Source organism: Mastomys coucha, unplaced genomic scaffold, assembly GCF_008632895.1.
Source record: "Mastomys coucha isolate ucsf_1 unplaced genomic scaffold, UCSF_Mcou_1 pScaffold22, whole genome shotgun sequence".
NCBI classification, from domain to species: Eukaryota; Metazoa; Chordata; class Mammalia; order Rodentia; family Muridae; genus Mastomys; species Mastomys coucha.
The window spans coordinates 144,547,020-144,568,494 of NW_022196905.1; the positions used below are offsets into that span (position 1 = coordinate 144,547,020).

At 42.4% G+C, this 21,475-nt stretch overlaps 1 protein-coding gene across 3 annotated transcripts in view; it reads left to right on the top strand.

Annotated features, from left to right (window-relative positions):
• Positions 1–21,475, top strand: part of Rxfp2 (relaxin family peptide receptor 2) — a 65,135-nt gene that overhangs the window by 36,459 nt on the left and 7,201 nt on the right. For all 3 annotated transcript variants that reach the window (XM_031338822.1, XM_031338821.1, XM_031338823.1), the window contains 8 exons: positions 632–703; positions 1,444–1,515; positions 6,565–6,636; positions 6,745–6,816; positions 10,204–10,275; positions 12,755–12,984; positions 13,618–14,028; positions 16,631–16,849. In XM_031338822.1, coding sequence (XP_031194682.1) covers positions 632–703; positions 1,444–1,515; positions 6,565–6,636; positions 6,745–6,816; positions 10,204–10,275; positions 12,755–12,984; positions 13,618–14,028; positions 16,631–16,849 — 1,220 coding nt within the window. The remainder of the gene's footprint in view (positions 1–631; positions 704–1,443; positions 1,516–6,564; positions 6,637–6,744; positions 6,817–10,203; positions 10,276–12,754; positions 12,985–13,617; positions 14,029–16,630; positions 16,850–21,475) is intronic.

Consider the following 21,475-nt stretch of genomic DNA (forward strand, 5'->3'; position numbering starts at 1 on the left):
TATATATATATATATATATATATATATATATTTACCATCACCAAGGCTACTTATAGGAGAGTTTATTTCATTCATACATTTCCAGAGTCAGAGGCTATGGTGCTAGTGTGGAGGTGGCAGGGTGGCAGGCAGCAGGTGGTCAGAGCAGCAGCTGAGAGCTAACATCTGGGACCCCACACAGGAAGCAGAGTACACACTCTAAGTGGCAAGAGTCTTTTGAAACCTCGATACCCAACTCCCAGTGACACACTTCCTCCAGCAAGATCACACCTCCTAACCCTCCTCAAAGAGCCACCAACTGGTACCAAGTATTCACATAGCTGAGACTCATTCGAACCATCAAGTATAGTTAACAGCATGGTGTCCAGCCAAGAGGGCCACTCCTACCCCAAACATTTAATGGCCTTTCCCTTAGGTTTATTATATTATTGTTGTCGTTATTGTTGTATCATCAGCTGGAAAGAAAACAGAAGCCATGTAAATTATAGAAAGCCCACAAACATTAGGAAGTATGCCAAAATAAAATAGAATTAGAAAGATAACGTTCAGAACTGTTCTATCAATGGAAAGCATCCGCTAGCAGATGATTTAGACAAAGGTGTCTGAAGTGTTTTCCCTCTCTGGCTTTCAGAGATCTGGCAAACAATGGAATAAAGTACGTAACGAACTCCACCTTCCTAACGTGTGACTCGCTCACGGTTCTGTAAGTACACAAGGACTTCCGTACGAGAGGCCTGTAGATTGGGAGAGTTGAGAAAAAGGTTGACCCTGGATTTCAAAGTACTGCTTTGTTTCCAGCCTTGATGTGAATGCTCAATAGTGGAAAGGGGCAAAGAATGATGTGTTTATTTATCATGAAATGAAATCCTTTACTTCAAAGTGGCTAGACTTATCAATTGGGTCTCTGTACCTGAAGAATGTAGGAGCAATTGAATGCATTCTGATTGGCCATAGACTCTGACTGACTATTCTGATTGCGGTTGTGCCTGGTCTGGGGGTGGGGAGGGCAGATGAATTGGCCAATCCGCACCTTGGCATTTCTGCAATTAGAAACACAACTACTTTGTGTTTCTGTTAATTGGAGCGTTCTGGCAATAGCAGGCACTCAGCAACGCTTGTTGATTACACAGGTGACCAGAGAAAAATAAGGGGAAATAAAATTATTAAAAAGACGGTTTTAAGAATGATCAGAAAGCAAACAAGATCTAACTTCACAGACCAACCTCAGTGCCTGGAACTGCTCCCAGTTGTGCTTCCTGAGCTATGAGGGTATCCTCAGGAGCAAAGTTTTCCTTGGCTCTGGTTACAAACCAGAAAACTATCCTGTTGAGCCCTCAAAGGAGGCTTCCTAAACTGGCACCTGGAGCAGTGACATCTCCCAGCAGGAACTGATTGGGCCCGCAGACGGAAACCCCCAGTGCTGACTCTCACCATGTTTTACAGGTTTCTGCCTAGAAATCAAATTGGTTTTGTTCCAGAGAAGACATTTTCTTCATTAAAAAATTTAGGAGAACTGTAAGTAGCATGGTCTACTAGGAAGAATATGATTGCTCTCTTCCAAGATTATTAATCTAAATGATGGGGGAGACTGTCTTTCTACCTGGAACAGTCGGACTTCTGGAGACTATTAGATACTAAAAAAACAATTAAGGAAGCCTGCATGATCCTGACGTCAAGAGCACATTACAGTCATGTGCTGGGATTGACAAGGGAGCCAGCCCGCCCTACTTTCTCTGCCTATTTTCATTGGTCAATGTCTCTGTGTGTGTGTGTGTGTGTGTGTGTGTGTGTGTGTGTGTGTGTGTGTGTGTTGGGGACGAGGTGAGCTTTCCGCAGCCTCAAACACATGAATGGTATTTCTCTAATGGCTGCTATGGGTAACTCCCAATGGATGCCCGATGAAGAGAGACTTGATTGATGTGTTGTTAGCTGAGTCTGTCTGACCAGAGGGATGACTATTCCCTGAGAGGTCAGCAGGTGAAGCATGTAGACATGTCTCTAATGAAGATAGGCTTATGGAAAATTTTTCAGACAGCTCACATAACTTTCTCGGTCCACATACATGTTTTATAGCTTTAAGACTCTGGAAAATATCTGTTTAGCCATGAATTCATAGATACCAAAAACCCACATAACTGAGTCATTGGAAGTTGAAATTAAATCTGCTGTATGTCACATGATAACAACTAGACTAAGAACTCATCCTGCTGCTGGGGACTTTAGAAGGGCCACTGATATCTTAAATAACCTTTCCTCCATTCTTTATGCCTGCCTGGCTCTGGAGGATGGGGCTAATAACTCAGTAAAAATATTTTTTAAATAATTATAATAATTACATATAATTAATGGGCATAAAAATTAAATCCAGAAATATTTAAAGTGACTTGTATAGACAATGCTCCACTCTTGAACTAAAAATGACTTTGTAGCAAACTGCTCTAGATGGGTCATTCAGGAGAGACTCTCTTGGGGACTCATTCCTGGTCAGGCTATGTTGCAGAAATATGACTGGGTGTTAGAAACCAATGACAGATGCCAAGGATGATGAGGAGCTTATCGTGTGTGTGTGTGTGTGTGTGTGTGTGTGTGTGTATGTGTGTGTGTGTGTGTGTGTGTGTGTGTGTGTGTGCCTAATGCATGCGTGTGTATAAAAACATATCCTGAATTTTCCTTCATTCCTCTTCTTACCCGATAGAACACAAGCTCTCATGCCTCACTCCCAAAGTGGGAGTGGCAGCCATTTCAGAAATAATTGAAACTCTGGACCTAGTTTCAAACACCTGTAATCTCAATACTTAGGAGGCAGAAGCAAGAGAATCAGGAGTTCAAGGCCAGCACCAGCTACAAGAGACCCTGTCTGAACAAGAAGGGAGTAGAAAGAGAAGGGGGGAGGGGACTGGGTTGTGATTTTTAAAACCACCAGTAATCTATTCCAAACCACGTGGCCTTGGACAGCTACAGGAAATCCAAGTGTCGACACATGAAACATGAACAAGGTGTTTACACATGAGTTTACTTGTTGAGTGATTCTACTGCTCAGACATCATATCAAACTCATCCCCAGGAGGAATAATCAGCAGTACATGAAGTCCCTGATGTCCCCCAAAGGGGAATACTTCACTTTCTTATGTGACATTTTTCAAGGACAGTTTCTCAGTGCGTAAGATCCCCAGCACCATGGACGAGATCCCCACAGCATGCATGACATCCCCTGAATGGCATCCCCTGCACCCTGCATGGCATCCCCTGCATGGCATCCCCTGCACCCTGCATGGCATCCCCTGCACAGTGCCCCTTGGGATGTTTCTCTGGCCCATGCACACCCATGGCTTTCTTGATGATCCACACATGCATCTTCCACCTAAAGCACTAGGAAGGAGTCCCCTGCTAAGCAGGGCTTGGGGACCATGATTGCACCTCTAAACCAGTAGGTTCGCTCTTGAACTCCCATGTGCACAAGAGGAGTGCTCCTGCCACCTTCCTCACCTGTACTTGGGTGGCATGCTTTTTTTCTCTGTGTAACTGAGCATCTTATCCCAAGCTGGGACAGCACCAACAAACCAGGAATGACTCAGAATCATCTTTATGTACAAAATAAGTTATCGGAAGTTAAATTACAGAATAGGGGAGGCTTTTCCAAAAGTTGCCAGCTTCCTGGACATCAAACTCCTACCTTAGCAGTAGTTCTTTTATTATTATTATTATTATTATTATTATTATTATTATTATTATTATTATTATTACACTGTAGCTGTCTTCAGACACACCAGAAGAGGGCATTAGATTTCATTATGGATGGTTGTGAGCCACCATGTGGTTGCTGGGATTTGAACTCAGGACCTTTGGAAGAGCAGCCAGTACTCTTAACCAATGAACCATCTCTCCAGCCCAAGGCAGTAGTTCTTAACCTGTGGGTCTCCACTGCTTTAAGAAACTGAATGACCCTTTTATAGGGCCCGAATATCAGATACCCTGCATATCAGATATTTATATTATGATTCGTAATAGTAGCAAAATTACATTTGTGAAGTAGCAATGAAATAATTTTATGGTTGGGGTCACCACAACAAGAGGAACTGTATTAAAGGGTGTCAGTATTAGGAAGCTTGAGAACCACTGCTATATGGCTTTCAGTCTGCAGCAGAATGGATGCAGACCTGGATTCAGGGAGCTACCTAGCATTAGAACAGTTGACCTGGGCACAGGCTCAGACAGCAGAGAGCGCAGATGAAAGCAGACTCTGGGAAAGGGGTGTGTATGCGAGAGCGCGCGCGAGCGCATGTACAGCCTTTGTCCTTCCTGGGGATTCAATTGGTCCCAGCAAACATTGTACTGCCATGGGAAGCATGCCGTGCTTGGCTGCAGTTCACCACCTAGAATGCTAAACAGCAGTTTGCTGCAAATGTGCTTATTCTAGCTTGAATTTTCCATCTTAATGATAATAGTAGCCGCCCCAACAGCCCGCCCTAAAGTCAGCTTCTTAGTCCTCTGCTCCCTCCTATTGCTAAGTGTTCTCAGACCCTGATCCCTGCTAGTGTCTCTAAGGAGCCTCCGCTAGCTCTCGCCTAGGCCACGTGGACCCCTCCTTACCTCCCTCCTAACTCTTTCAGTAACTGCCATCTTGTGATCTCAAGCACTGTATCTGCTCACCTGCTCAGTTCTCAAATGTCAGCATCAACAGAGGAGACTGGTTCAGTACAGATTGCTCGCCTCCTGGGATGGGTGTCTGGAATGTGACGCTTCTAGAAGCATCCCCCGTGATCTCTATGCTTTGACTGCGCTCTGGGAAAATAAGACCTTGAAGTTTGTGCACAGGCCTCCTATCTTATATCCAGTGATTCATGCATTTCCTCTCTATTTCCCCATATAGTTCTGTCTTCCACTCATGCTGAGTCACTTGTGTGTGTTCCTGCGGATGATAGCCAGGGCCATGGGTTTTCTAGCCATGCTTTGCTCTCACCTGAAAAGTTATACTTCTTTTACTAAACCTAAAACCAAACCCTTTGGCTTTGTTCTAGCACTTCCTAATTTCCATAACCAAGACTGAGGGTTCCACCCCTTGTCATTCATCTTTTATTTTGTTTATTCCTTCCCTTATAATATAGATTATTTGTCCATGTTCTGTCCCTTTCACAACATAGCTGAGGCTAGGTACCTTATAGAGAAAAAAGGTTTGTTTAGCCCCCAGTTTTAAAGGCTGAAAAGTCCAACACCAGCCAGATTCACCAGTTCAGCCTCTGCTGAAAACATCATGGTGAGGATGTACACAGGGGTTGCATGGTGAGATGAGATGCCAAAGAGATAGTCAGGGGTCAGACCTGCTGGGGTTTTAACTTGAAGGAGCTATCCAGAATCCCACAATACTTCCTGGGGATATGCATCAGTAGCCTACACATTCCTCACTGGGCACTTCCTCTTGAAGGATTCACCATAGCAACACTATAGACCAAGCCTTCCCAACATGAACATCTGGGGAGCAGACCACACCCAAATCTCAACTCTGGCTGTTACTATAAAGAAACTTTTTAAGGGGAAAAACCTCTATAGTTATTCCTAGCCAGCCAGCCCATATCTATTGCAAGGTACCAAGAATAGTTAAGATTTTATACTTTGGAAAGCTGGAGAGATGGCTTAGCAGATAAGAGCACTGGCTGTTCTTCCAGAGGACCCACGTTGGGTCTCAGTACCCACAAGGAAGCTTTCAACCATCTATAACTCCAGTTCTAGAGGATCTCATGCCCTCTCCTGGTCGTCATGAGAACTGCATGCACATAGTATGCATATATCCAGGCAAAACATCCAGACATTTTTTTAAATTTTTCTTTATCCTTAATTAGGCAATTGTACAAGGTTTCAACCTTACCATTGCCTCTACTCAGAGAGATGTTCCATACTCTCCACAGGTTTGTGTCTCCAATTGCAGGAGATCTCTTTGCCACAGTCTCTAGAGTCATTACCCTATGATTCTTTCTAGATCGGACAATGGTATATTTCATTAGAAGAGAACTATATAAGAATGCATTTAAACTACCAACGAATGTAGCTCAGTGGAAAAGCACTTGACCAGCATGCATGAGGTCCTAGGTTCAATCCCCAATAACAGAGGGCAAAGTGCATTTCAAATATATAAATTTATCCACTCAAGATTGTCTGAATAGCTAGTGAGTGACTGATGCTCATTTAGATGGAATGCAGTATAAATAGAAGATTCAAGACTTGACCTCAAAAAGATTAGCTGGATAAACATGTGGAATGAGTGGGCATCACAGAGTGTGCTCCAAAGAGGAAATTAGTTAGAGATCTCAGAGCCAGAATGTGCTGGCAAAGGGCTGAGAGGAAATTCCAGACAGGAACTGGATGAGCAGGATGCCACATGGTCTGCCAGCGATGGAAACCAATCCCCTTGCTGACTCACATGGTCTTGCTGTGTCACAAGTTCTCAGCCTGGTTGGACTGGATTCATGTTTTCTCTTGCATCAAGTGGGAAGACGGTAACTGTGGGGAGAGATGTCCCTGCCACTTATCCCCAGTGTAACTGTGTTTGGTTTTCACTGTCATCAACAGGGACTTGTCTAGCAATATGATAACAAAGCTCCCAGCCCACCTTTTCAGCGACCTACATCTTCTCCAAAAGCTGTAAGTTTCCCCTGTCTCATCATCAGATTTAAGTGGCAACATCTTAGCCTTCCAAAATAATAATAACAGCCATACTTATCCCCCTCCCTTCCTCTAATGGTAAAAAAGGAACCTGTCGTCCAACCCTCTTCTGTATGTCCACAAGAACCAGTTTGGAAGTCTCAAACAACTTCAGTCTCTGTAAGTAAAGCATCCTAATTGTGCTGGTTATCATTATAGGGAGGTCATCTTGCTTAGAGAGGTATTTGATTCAAAGTGGGTGTTTCTCACTCTGGGGCAGGCATCCCCAGGAGGCGTGTTCAGGAAATCCTGACCACCACTGTCTGCTGTCAATTATGAACTAAGCCATAGCAAAGTTACTGTTATGGCCACTTGGTTGTATAAAAGCCACTCTGTGTTTGAAGCTGCCTATAGATCCATCCAGGGAACTGTGCTTAGAGGGAAAATCTAATCCCATGATCTTCATGAAGAATTAAATTTGCAAGAACTTGGTTTTGGAAAAGATTGACAGAAATAAATTCTCTAAGACTTTCCTTCTTTTCCTGTACCACCTCCCTGAAGAAATTATAGGAAAAAAATCAATCTTTACTTTTTAATTAACGAGAACAGTCCCACAAAGACAAACATTTAAACAATTTAGTGTTGTTTGGGTATTTTACAATTTCGGCCAATTTAGTTCCAGTGGTACCAAAAATCCTGCCAATTCCTCTTTGTAAATGTTGTGATTCTTTTCCCCTGGGTGACCATCTGTTGGCTAAAGTTTATTTGTCTTGACCAAAAACTGTATTATATTAGCCATTTCAGCCTGACACATTTTTTTCTTTGACTCCAAAGACTGATGTTTTGTTTTGTTTTGCTTGTTTAAAAAGTAGGGCTTTTGCTTATTTGTTTAATATTCTGAAACAGGATCTTCCATAGCACAGGCTAGCCCCGAGCTTAGTATGCAGTTGAGAATGACCTTGAACTTCTGATCCTCCTGCCTTCACTTCCCAAGTGCTAGGGTTACTGGTTTGTACTACACCAGGCTTCTTCCAGAGACTAATCTCCAATATCACATTTCCTTTTGTTATAGATTTCTATTTCTATTCTAATAGAAATCTATTTAAAAACACATGATCTAATGGTCTTTTAGCCAATATCAGTGGGTATCCACTGATGGGCAGCATGTTCTTTGCTTTTTTTTTTTTTTTTTTTTTTTTTTTTTTTTTTTTTTTTTTTTTTTTTTTACTTATTTATTTATTTATTTTGTTTTTTTCCAGACGGGGTTTCTCTGTATAGCCCTGGCTGTCCTGGAACTCACTCTGTTGACCAGGCTGGCCTCGAATTCAGAAATCCACCTGCCTCTGCCTCCCAAGAGCTGGGATTAAAGGCGTGCGCCACCACTGCCTGCCAGGAAGTCTTTGCTCTTGGGAAGCTAGAGTGTAATTAACCAAAGTCTATAAATATCTTGTGGTTTTTCTAAAGACTTATTATTTATTCGTGGCGAAGGCAGGAACATGCACATCAGTGCCTTTGGAAGCCAGGGGAGGACACTGGATCTCTGGAACTGGAGTTACAGACAGTTGTGAGCCACCCACCTTGTGGGTACTGGCAAGTGAACCAGGATCCTCTAGAAAAGCAGCCAGTGCTCTTAACCAGTCCTAACCTGTTATTTTTTAACTTAACAGCCAACTTCAGGCCTTCAACATGATTCTTCCCTAGAAGAACAATGTTATATCATATCTCATTATAAATACTCAACTGCATGGTACTGTTTTCCTCCCAGCCCCAAAGCTCCCCGGATTAACGACTCACTCAAAATATATTTACAAATACGTAGGTCATATAACTAGGCTCGTTCCATGACTAGCTAATGATTTAAAATAACCCATTTATACTAATCTACATTCTGCCATGTGGCTGGTTACCTCTGCTGGGATACCACAAGTCCGTCCTCACACCTTCCCCAGCACCATTTCCTTCGCCTGGCTCTATCCCAGAATTCTTTCTGCCTACCAGAAGTCCCACCTACTGTTCTACCCTTTCTTATAGGCCGTAAATTTTTGATTGACAAGTGATGAATCTATATACTACACAAGATAGTCACTCTGCACTGAATTTCTCATGCAAAGCAGTCCTGTGTAAGGATGGATTTTAAACTGCTGGGGAATGTAGAATACTGAACCCTTGACCCGCATTACATACTAGGTTTACTGCACCCATTTCTAAAAAGAAAATTCTCCCGCCACTGTCTGATCCCTTTTCCAAAGTAGCAACTGTTAGGTATACACATTCCTCTCTTCATGCTCTCATTTGTTTATTGTCTAGTTGTTTGTTTCTAAGACTCACTGGAATACGTACCTCACCAACAGTAACTGGACATCAGTTCATATATTGGACATCCTTAGATACAGGCTGTAATAACCCCTGTGCTGCAGCAACCACACAATCTACATAAAATATCAGTGGTGATAAGCGAATAAGAAAGCTGAAAAGTATATAAAAGAAGTGGAGATGAGGGGCTTTTAGAAGAACGTGGAATGCTCTCCCAGAGAGACCACATGATGATTCTGCAGTATCAGCATCTCTTCATGTTTTAATTCTGGTCTAGAGAGCAAAGGGATTCTTCTGTGAAGGAGCCACTAGGCCAATGAAAATTCAAAAACAGATTGCAAAAAGATCTTTATTCGGATCAGCTAAAAGCATCAGGATAAATCCTCCTTTTTAAAGGTGTCTTCCAGTCACATACAGCAAGCAGGAGGTTCTCACTGCATTACACTGCCTTTCTCCTGTTTACTTCTGGAGAGGTCTGTGGCTCTTCCTTTACACTGTCCTGAAGGGATCTCTGAGACCCATACCTTCAGGAGTGCCTGGATAAACTCAGAATGTTGAGGCCTCTTAACCACTAAGCCATCTCTCCAGCTAACTCAGAATGTCCAAATGCCTGCTGGCACCCTTTGAAGATGTTATAGAACCTGGAAGGAAAGCAAGAATAATGGTCCCACTGGGATCTTAGTAAAGGATGCTTCTGAGTAGCATCTTCCTACTGCCTCTGGGGTTCCACTCCAAAGACACATAGACCAGGGAGAAATGAATATTCAAATCTAGATTCCCACTAGACTCACTTTAATGATGTTTTCAGATTAGAAGTTCTAGGTATGAAGTGAAACCCATGAACTTCCATGTCAGTGCTAATTAAATCAAAGTATAAAAATAATGTTAAACTCACATCAGACACCACGGCCACTTGATCGATCAATTATTTGTTTATTTATCATTTCTGGAGATGGAAGCCAGAATCTTGTGTTTGTCAGGCAAGTATGCAACCACTCTCCAGCCCCTTACCATTTCAAAACCAGTTTTATATTAAAACATAATTCTGCATCTATGCACAAGTGACACAAGAGCATCTGTTCAGCAGATGTTAATACTAATAATTTTTTCTCAGAATGTCTACTAAGGAATTTTTAGCCATATTTGAATTGGTAACGTAAAGTTTCAAAGTATCAGATTTTAGATGTAACAAAAAAATGTAATGGTTTCAAAGTTTAATCCTAAAAATGTGAAACCTTTGTATATATCTTCCAGAGACCTGGAAAGGATAGAGATTCCAAACATAAACACAGGAATGTTCCAGCCCATGAAGAATCTTTCTCACATGTATGTATGTTTGAAGGGATGGAGGGAAAGGAAGGCATGATGAATTAATTCAAATACTCTCATGCTCAACTGCCTAATTATCACTGAACTGTGTTTGTATGCAACAAACGTCTTCTTTCCTATTGAGAACTTTTTAATTTTGTCACCTTTGGTCCCTGTTCAAATAGAGTTCAATATAATGATGTGCCGACATGAATGACCCTTCTCTCTGGAAACACGATGTTTATCCAATTGAGGCCCAATAAGAGATCAGGGTACCAGAATGCCACACATTACATCAAATGAAGTCACTGGCTAAAGGGTACTCAGGAGACCTGGAAACATTAATTCACTTCACATGAGTGAGCAGTCGGCTGCTCTCAGATGTGGGCTATGTAGATTCCAGGTGTTGTTTCTCTTATTAAAAGTGCACTGCAAATGGAGGTAATTAATCTTTATCAGTTTTGTTAAGTCACTTGAATATATATGGCTAAAGTGCACTGTGTAAGTTGTGTTCATATATGTGTTTATTTTTAACATGACCATTTCTTTATCAACTGTATATGATCTAGATGTTCCTGATCTCAAAATTAACCATTGTCATCCACAAAAATAGGGAGAAATCGATGTAAGATCCCAAGTTGGGTGCAGCCGATGAGAGTGTTGAGGTGAATTCAGGTGCTCTTTGGGGACAACACTTTGGCTGTGTCTGTGCAGGGGGCGTGGTGCCTAAGAGACAGGTGTTCAATGCGTATGCGCGTGCTTTTGCTCATTCCCCTTCCTGTGGCACCGTTAGATAAATAATTCATGAGGCTGCTCTTAACATGCTGCAGGCAGACGGTGAGTTTGTCTTAGACTAGAGAGATCCAGGCTTTTCTGAATTTGGTGAAGCTGGTGTCTAAATGCCAAAGTCATGGAGGGACCCACAACAAACAGGAAAAAAAAGAGCTAGCTTAACTACATCCCTGAGGAATGACCTGCTCTCTTCTCCTTCCTTGGCCTTCACTTGTTGAAACATCCCCACCTCCTCACTCCATCCTCCACCCCGCACACCCCAGCCTGCCTGCCCCTGGTCACAGAGGGAGAGCCAACCTGGCTTTCTCTCTCTGAAGACACTGAGCATAATGGAGTCCTGAAAGAACCAAATTTGTGCCAGGAGTCCAGGGTAGGAAAAGAAACCGATGAAGTCAGATGTCAAATTCCTTTAATTGGATGCCAACTGTTGTTAGGAAACTGGACTGTAAGCTGCTTGGGGTAGAATTTGCCTTGTATGTCCCTGAGATACCTAGTACCTGACAACACATCATCCTTTGGTGATCTAAGAGATGTTTGTTGAGTCTTTAGCATCCAGCGGGCACAGAGTGAGGCTGAGGACTCAGCGATGAGTGAGAGGAAGAATGTGCCAGACTACTTTCACTTAGCTTTGAAGTCAGACTAGATGAGTTAATAAGTAGATGTCTATTGATTCCATGTTGATACATGAAATAAAGAGATAGATGAAGGGTTTGAATGGTCAGTCATGTGGCATTTGAGACAACAGAATACATCCAAAGAAAAAACAGAGTCAAGGCTCTCCATGGGGCATGGGCCTGGCTTGTGCAAGATTAGAAGGCCACTGTGCTTCATTGGAAGGAGGCTGGGTAGCTAAGAATGGCTAGGCACACAGTCTCAAGAGGGATTCACATAGTACCATGGAATTTGCTGGTGCGGAAGCTGAATTTGGAGATGGTAAAAATATATTCATCTGGGGGTAAAAGAGTAGGGGAGTGAACCACAAGACACAGTGGAAGAATACCGTTAGAACTCGTGCTGTGGGAGAAAATCTACACATACACGTTTAGGTTGTGTGGCCCTAAACCTAAGAAACTGGCCCTCTCCAACCATCAACAGTGAGTGCCCATGCCCAGATTATAAAAGCATTGACCATAAACATACCTTCATTTCCCTCTAAAAATGAAACTCTAGTTCTTTTGAAGAAACTCTGATATGAACCCTATGTTTAAGGTGACTGCCTTTCCTCCTAGCTCCAACAAGACTCAATATTCCCAGTCTCAGACTCTCCCCTTCAGCCAGCACAAGAAGAAGGCTAGATACTCAATGTTAATTGAGAATATTTTTTTTTTGTGAGTTGTAGGCTCCCTATAGTGAAGACCTGGGATTTTGGCTAGAGATCAATTTTTAATAGTGATCTGCCTTTTTAGAATACTCACATCCAATATGGCCAGGGATGGTAGTAGAGCCTCTGAAACTTTCAGATCTTTATAGTCCCCTGACCCTTGACTCTCTCCAGACACAGACATACACTTCTAAAGTCTGTGTCCCATACAGCGCTAGTCTTTCCAACAGCCCCACCTAGACTAGCAAAGTACTGAAGAATGATAGTACTTCACAATAACAAGCAAACTAGTCAAGTGCCAACCCCTACCCCGCCTGTAGCCCTGGTAGGGGTTCTGGAATCACTGCTGCCAAATGACTCTCTCTTTTTCTCCTTTGACTTCAGTTATTTGAAAAGCTTTCGATACTGCTCCTATGTTCCCCATGTCCGAATCTGTATGCCCTCGACTGATGGTATTTCTTCATCTGAGGACCTCCTGGCTAACGGTATCCTCAGAGTGTCTGTCTGGGTTATAGCTTTCATTACCTGCGTTGGGAATTTCCTTGTCATAGCCGTGAGATCTCTCATTAAGGCTGAGAATACGACTCATGCTATGTCCATCAAAATCCTTTGTTGTAAGTATGCTTCTTGTAGAAATAGACTGTCTTCTAGGAGACGATATGTATATGATGCATGTGCATGTGCTAGGTAGACAGGATTGTATAGTCAACAAATACCCTTCAATACAAATTAGCTTCGGTGGGCAAATATTTTCTAGATGTAAATGAACTATTCTTTATGATTTTAGGCTACAAGCTCTTCACATGAAACACGGCCCATTCTTAGCATGAATCACATCTTAGAAATGAAAACATCAGGCAATGAGTGAGGATGGAAGATGGAATAAGTTTTGATATTTGTAAACTAAATGTCATTTTTTATTAATTTCAATTACAAAAGCCCACACGCTTGAGACAAGCTCAGATTCTCCACTCCTTCCACTGTCAAGAAAAAGATGGGCAGATAATTTGTGGTAGTCAAGAATATTTTGTTAACTATACAAGTACTACATATTTTCATTTATATACTGTCCCTCAGAAATTGTTACCTCTTTCCAGCCTTTTAACTTGAAAACAAATCAGGTCCCCTGGCTGGTTAGTAGCCTAGTAGCTTGTTACATCAGTTCATTTAAGAACTGGAAGAAGGATCTAGCAAAATAAAAGGAGAGATGCTGAGCACAAGTGTCTTGGGCTGCTTGGCTCCTGCAGGTGCCGACTGCCTGATGGGGGTGTACCTCTTCTCCGTGGGCGTCTTTGACATCAAGTACCGAGGGCAGTATCAGAAGTATGCGCTGCTGTGGCTGGAGAGTGTGCCCTGCCGCCTGCTGGGCTTCCTGGCCACGCTATCCACAGAGGTCTCGGTGCTGCTGCTGACATTCCTGACCCTGGAGAAGTTCCTGGTCATCGTATTCCCTTTCAGTAACCTGCGCCTGGGCAAGCGCCAGACTGCTGTGGTCCTCGCCAGCATCTGGGTGGCAGGGTTTCTCATAGCGGCCATTCCCTTCACCAGCGAGGATTATTTTGGCAACTTCTACGGGAAAAATGGAGTCTGCTTCCCACTTCATTACGACCAAGCAGAAGATTTTGGAAGTAGAGGGTACTCCCTTGGGATTTTCCTAGGTAAATTTCATCTTGAGTTTCCAGAGACGCTACCATCTTTCTAGAAATGACAGAAAGCATCACATGGGCATCTGTTCTCTCCAAAAGCAACCAAAGTTCTTGGCGTGCATTTCGTAGGTGTTTTTATGTTTTTTTTTTTTTTTTAAATTACACTTTTTATTGCTGAGGTTTAGTGTGGAAAACGAAGACACAGTCTCAGGACCTTTGGGTGACTTTTTTTTTTTTTTAATTGCTCCTTGTTCTTTTTGTTATTCATTCATAGTGAGTATGGCCTGGAAAAATTCTAAGTTAGTGCCCAGTCCTGAAACCCTACCAAATTACTCAAATTTCTTTTAAATCATTTTAACAGTGTAGTTATAACTTAAATAAATATTAATAAAATTCTGGAAACTGACAAGAGGATTATCTAAACACCCACAGATTCATTGCCTTTGTAAACACAGCTCTTGGGGCCCCTCAATCCAAATTATTTTCAGCTTTCTTAATTCCCTGATTTTTTTTCCTTGGAAATGACAGTCTTATATTTTCTATTATAAATGAATGACAGACTTAGGCCTTAACATTCATGTTTTAAAGTGTGTAAGCTGTCCTAGTTCTGCAGGAATGAAGGCGTTCCCACAGCTGCTCTTTACCTAAGACATCATTTCATCTGCTCCTTCTCCCCTCATCCTCTTCTTCAACAACTCCTTGATGCTTTATTAAAAGTACTTTTCCCCTGCCTTATGCCCCTTCCTGTCTCTGCCAACTGCTGTTGCCATAGTCTGAGACCTTGCCTCTGCACTATATTCTTATCCGTTCCCACTGCCATTGGCACCACAGTCCCCCTCCTCACATGATCTATTCCACAGCCCTTTCCCTCTGACCAGAAACCCACCAATGTCCCAAACTACTCTCAAGGTCAAGTTTAAATGGTTCACTTAAAACTCATCCTGGGGAGGTCCTAACCTCTGTTCCCGTTTCTCCATCGATTCCTTCTCCTTCTCTTGAAAACAAAGGTCTGTGTTTACATCATTTTGTTGATTCTCTTCAGTTATCAGTCTTGTTTGGCAGCTATGTGTTCATAAGTGTGTTCCTCCCAGGATCCTATAGGCTGTACAGGCTTCTTCTAGACTCATTTCTTCACAGTACCTAGCACAGGTGATCTTCATAGAGACCTCTGACATGTATGTACCTGTGTTTACATGACATTCTACTTAAGGGGCCAAGAATTTACTGTGCATCTTCTATGGCTGTGCACAATATTAAGAACTAGAGAGACACCACTCTCAACCCTCACAGACATTGCAGAACAGACAGTGGGATGCAGACCCTCAGTGGCATCCTCATAGCACAGGCTGAAAAGCACCATGGGTAAAGAATATAGGATACCCACATCTGAGGAGGAGGGAAAGCTTCAAAGGAGAAATGAACCCCCAGCAATGGGGAAACACAGCCCAGTGAAGACAGAGGATTAGGGGTGGGAGCTGTGTTCCAGGAAAAGATGGTGGGTTCAAAGTGGACCCCAGCTCCAAGGGCCAGCCAGGCCCAGTTGAAGTGCTAAGGAAGTTGGATGTGACTGGCTTTTACAGCTAAGGCGCTAGACTCTGCTAAAACAGATTAAGCACCTACAATAGAATCATTTTATTTTATGCTAAGCGAAACTCTTTGACAAGAGGCCTCAGACAAACCAGTGGTACGACAATAGAGTGAACCCATGGAATAGGAAATGCTGTGGACAGAAATAACCTTGAATTTAAACTGTTTCCCAGCCATTACCAGTCTTCCACACAGTCTAAATTCATTTTAGGAATGTTTTTAGCAGCTTTGGAAATATATGCAAATTTTATGCTTATTAAAAGAAATTTGATAATCACTATTTTGGATTTTTTTATAGCAGCAAGAATAAAGCAAGTGAAAGAAACAAGAAATCTGTGAAATCATTTGGCCCCAAAAGAGTGATTCATTTAGTTGGATTTTTAACATTTTCATCTCTTTTCTAAATGAAGTTTAAAGGGTTCTGAAGCACAATAGTTTAAATTACTGTGGGCAAAAGTAAACAAAAAACGCATTTTGTTTTTATGTGTTATGCTCATTAAAATGCCCAAAGCTTAAAGAATAATGCTTCTGAGGTAATTATATTTGTAAATAATTCTAAGATTATTTTATTCATATGTATAAGACAAGGAACTAAGATTGCTATCTATTTTTGAGATGTGCATTACAATCATTGAATCATCTTAAGGGGTGACTTTCCAGGAACTAAAATCAAAACCAACGTGTGTATGTGCATATGTATGTGTGGAATCGCACTCGAGAGCGAGTGGGGGGGGGGGTGAAGAGAGAGAGAAAGAGAGAAAGAGAGAGAGGAAGAGAGAGGAGAAAGGCAGTCTTGCTTCATAGCATTCTAGATCTGAGTTCTTCATAAAGAACTTACGCCTTTGAAATCCTCTTTTAAGGCTAATAAAAACCCAAATTCTTGTGAAGTTTAGCTTCATAGCTCTGAGAACATAGATAGGGTGCTTCTGGGAAAGGCCAGTGCCAGGTGCTGTATTAGCAGCCGCGTAGCTGACGCTTCTCCGCTGACCATACAGAGAGTGTAAAACGAGCGTGCTTTCCCCAACAGGTGTGAACTTGCTGGCTTTCCTCGTCATCGTGATTTCCTATGTCATCATGTTCTGCTCCATTCAGAAAACAGCCCTTCAGACTGCAGAAGTGAGGAGCCACATCAGGAAGGAGGTGGCTGTGGCAAACCGGTTCTTTTTTATCGTGTTCTCTGATGCCATCTGCTGGATTCCTGTGTTTGTCGTTAAAATCCTGTCTCTCCTGCAAGTGGAGATCCCAGGTCAGTCCTCTTCCTCATCCCCAGGTACACAGTGCCTTCTCAGGCCCTTTGATTGACAAGGCCAGAGTCCAGGACAGTGCCTTGCACATAGTAAATTCTCCATAAGTACCTATGGCATCAATACAAGGAACTAACACTCCCGTGTTTTATAAGTATCTTGCTTCTACCTGAGTTAGCTAGTGGTTCTTAGCCAAGAATATGAATGAAAGGTAGATAGATAGACAGACAGACAGACAGACAGACAGATAGATAGATAGACAGATAGATAATAGATACAGACAGACAGACAGACAGACAGACAGACAGACAGACAGACAGACTGTCTTAGTTTGTGATTTATTGCTGTGAAAAGACACCATGACCAAGGCAACTCTTATCAAGGACAACATTTGCTTGGGACTAGCTTACAGTTTCAGATTCAGTCCATTACCATCATGGCAGGAAGCATGGCAGCCTGCAGGCAGACATAGTGCTTAAGGAACTGAGAGTTCTACATCTTCTTCCACAGGCAACAGAAGGGGACTGACTGACTTGGGCAGGCAGCCAGAAGGAGACTCTTCTCCACACTAGGCAGAGTTTGAGCACAGGACTTCATAGCCCACCCTCACAGTGAAATATTTCCTCCAATAAGGCCACACCTACTCCAACAAGGCCACCCCTCCTAATAGTGCCATCTCCCATGCCAAATATATTCAAACTACCACACGTATGTATATACATAGACAGAGAGGTACGTACATATACATACATACATACATACATACATACATACATACATACATACATACATAGAATATCTGGTTCCTCCAGGAATTCTAGATTGGTACCTAGGGGGGGCCAAGGCATGCACAGAGGTATTCTGCTCAATTTCCCCATGATTTAGATGCTCAGATTTAGGTAGAATCATCAACCCTGTTCCAGAGTCCTCGCCATGAAGCATCATATCAGGCTTTGAAGGGCTACACAACTCATGGAAATACCCTTACTTCACAGAGAAAAATCATTGCTTTATATTTTACCTGTTACCTTTTCTAAGATCACAGCTTCCAGAAGCCACTGGAGGATTTATCCTAAGTCTTAAACAGAGCTTGGGATCATCTTCAACTCCCAGCCCATAGGCAGGTCCACCTGAAGAGCTGATCATAATGCGAGTGTGTCTTAGTTATTGTGACAACCCTGAGTCTGGCACATGAAAAGTGATGAAGAGCTCTTTTTCCCCAGTTTATGTGAGGCCTGATCAGATACCCCAGTGTAAAATGACTCACCAGGCCCAGTAGTAGCCTCTCTTGCTTGAATTTTGCATCAAGCACAGATGTTCATCAGGCCATGGGAGATGTGGGACTGAAGATCATGGACGGAGTCAGAGCTGAGTATTTGGGAGACTTTGTTGGACCAAGCAGTGAAAGCAGATGACATAACTGCTTGCTGTTAGCTCACTGGAGGAGATCCAGCTGTGTGTAGTACAGATGTTCCCCTGAGCAATCTTCAATCTGTGACCCCCTACCTGGACATCTCAACTCTTTCATCAGACCATTTCAAATTCAATAGGACTAAATCATCTATTGGCTTGCTCCATTCACATAATGAAGTCCAAAGGTGGGATTATCTTTGTAGCATCTCTTGTCTCCCATCCCACTCATGAATTCTGTGATCTAAGCCTACAGCAACTGTGAACTTTATCTTTCGTGTTTCTCTGATATGACATTAACATTTGCCAGGGTTTCTTTTACCTGGAGATCATCCATGCTCTCAGAAGACAAGAGTGTAGACCACTGAGCACATCTCTCCCTCGATGCTCAATGCAAGTTCTCTCTCCCTAATGGCACCATTCCTGGCCCCATCCAGCCCAGTCGCTTAACATCTACAAGGTCTTTCCACCATGCTTGTTAGCCCCATTTGAGCTGCATCATACCACCCTTCATCTTGAGTCCATATGCCCATTGCTCTCTTAAAATTATAAATTCCAGAAGGGTTGGGAACATGGTTTATTCATCTTCACATTTTCCACTGAACTCTTCACAACGTGATTGTCTTTAACAAACAAAAATTCAGCTCCCATGCTATGAGCTGCCCCAGGGAGAGTGAGGGGTCAGGAACACACCAGGCCGCTAACCAGCATTTATGAGTTCTATGAGGAGCCTTGCTCAGTGACTTGAGGAAGCTGAGGCTGTCCAGGAGTCATGGTAGAGATGGAAGTTTGTCATCTTTGCCTCCTGACACCTGTCTTTTTGCTCCAGATGCTTCTTCTAGTTGTGGGAGAAGGAAAAGAAGGACCCAGATGAGTGAGTTGAATGTTCCCTGCTCCTATCCTGACCCACCCACTGGTCTGTTGAGGTGACATTGCTTCACTGGAGTGCCTTTTAGGAATGCTCTCAAATGGCTCTCCTGTTCTACAAGTCTCTTAACTCTCTGGGGTCTATTTTCTTTGCCAAGGTCACAATAACAAGATATTCCATACACTTTTTTCATCAATTGGGGGCCTGACTAGCCAAAATCAAGGTGTCGTCAGGTTTAGTCTTTTGGCCTTTTCCCAAGGCCTTTCTTATTGTCTTAAAGATGGCCACTTTAAACACAGCCTTCTCTTTGCTTTGTCCCCACCTGTGTGTTTCCCTGTGTTCTCATCCAGGGTCTCCTCACCTGTCCAATTCTGCTTCACAGACATCAGTCAACTGAGAACAGGACCACACTGCTAGCCTCTACTGAACTGACTTACTTCTTGAAAGGCTCTCTCTTCAAACCTAGTCACACTCAAGGACACTGGCATTGTGACATATAGAATTTTTTTTTTTTGATATAGAATATATTCAGTACTGAAAGTGCAAAATCCAATGCAAAGTTCCATAGATCCAGAAAGGTTATTCTAACTTTAGCAGCTCATTGAAATGTATAGGGTTAGGGTCTAATTCATTTCAGCCTGTGGTTTTTTGTGACTTTTTTGTTAGTAATAAAGCCCATTTTAAAAATTAAGGCAAAAAGAACAAAAAAGTATCTTTACACAGAAATAGTTTGTGAAATGCTCTCAAAGCATTTCCTCCTATTTTGTCTTAACAACAATCAAAATTTAGTCAATGAAACTAGAAAAATAAATCAAGCAGTAAGAATCTATAACTCAAAAAAAAAAAAGAATCTATAACTCCTTAAGTATACTAGGCAGCACCTATATATACAGTGTCAGCCACAGTGTGTTATGGGTATTGTATGTTTATTTAAGTCAGTGTCCTCAGTCTGTGGATATATTGGATATATCCCAGTGATAAGTACTTGCCTAGCATGCATGAAGCCTAGAGTCTGTTCCCAGCATTGTAAAAAAAAAAAAAAAAAAAAAAAAAAAACAGCCAATTTCACTTTCTATTCTCTTCCTTCCTTCCTTCCTCCTCCCTCCCTCCCTCCCTTCCTTCCTTCCTTCTTCCTTCCTTCCTTCCTTTCTTCCTAATTTTTTTAGACCAATAGTGTTTGGTTTTACCACATGTTTTTAAGATGGTTTACCACATGTTTTTAGTCTCTGGTTCTTGGTTATCCAAGCAGTACATGTTCCTTCTTGTGGAGTGGGCCTTAAGTCAAATCAGACATTGGTTGGTTACTCCTATAAGTTCTATACCATCATTGCCATAGAATATTTTGCAGGTGGGATAGATTGTAGATCAAAGTTCTTGTGGATGAGTTGACATTCACATTTCTCTTTCAGTAGCTTGCACACTATCTTCTTGCACCCAGGAGATAGAACATAGGGATAAAGGCTCCATGTAGGCACCAGCTCAACTTCTCCATGTTTAGTAAGTCTTGTGGGTGCTGTCCTCAGCAATGGAACCCTGATCTCAGTTTGATGAGAGCATCCCTTTGTCTTAGCAACAGTGTGGGCTGTTTGGAGATCCATAGGACCCCTTGACCAACAACTCAACTGAGTGCAATCCAGTCTGGCCACTGGGAAGCTTGCCTGACTATAAGAAATGAGACAATGTATCTCCTACTGCTAGGATCATTTCATAGATTACAGGAAGTTTCCATTGCATCAGGATTCCACTCCATCCCTCATAAGCCTCCCAATTCCAGCCATCTCTCCCTGCACTCTCTCCTTCCACCCAATGCCACCTCACCTCTACCTAACCCCACTTCCTCTGCCCATACCTATCTGCCCCCGGTCTGCTCTATTCTACTTCCCCCTCTGAGGGCAACCCATGTGTGCTCCATCTAGAGCCCTCCTCTTTACCTCATGTCTCTGAGCCTACAGATTGTAGCTTGGTTGTCATTTGCTTAATGGCTGATACCCATACCCCATTTGTCTTACTGGGTCTGGGTTACCTCACTCAGGATAATTTTTTTTTCTAGTTTCATATTCATGATATCATTTCATGATATCAGTTTTTAATAGCAGAGGACTGCTCCATTGTTGTAGTTGTATAAATGTAAAAGTACTCCATTGTGTAAATGCAACAGAAGAATTATTCATTCTTCTGTTGAGGGGCATCTAGGTTGTTTCCAGATTCTGGCTATTTTGAATAAAGACAAAATGAGCATGGTTATGTCCTCCTGGTGGCAGGATGGAGTGTCCTTTGGGTATGTGCCCAAAAGAGGTATAGCTGGGTCTTGAGGTAGATTGATTCTCAACTTTCTGGGGAACTGCCATAT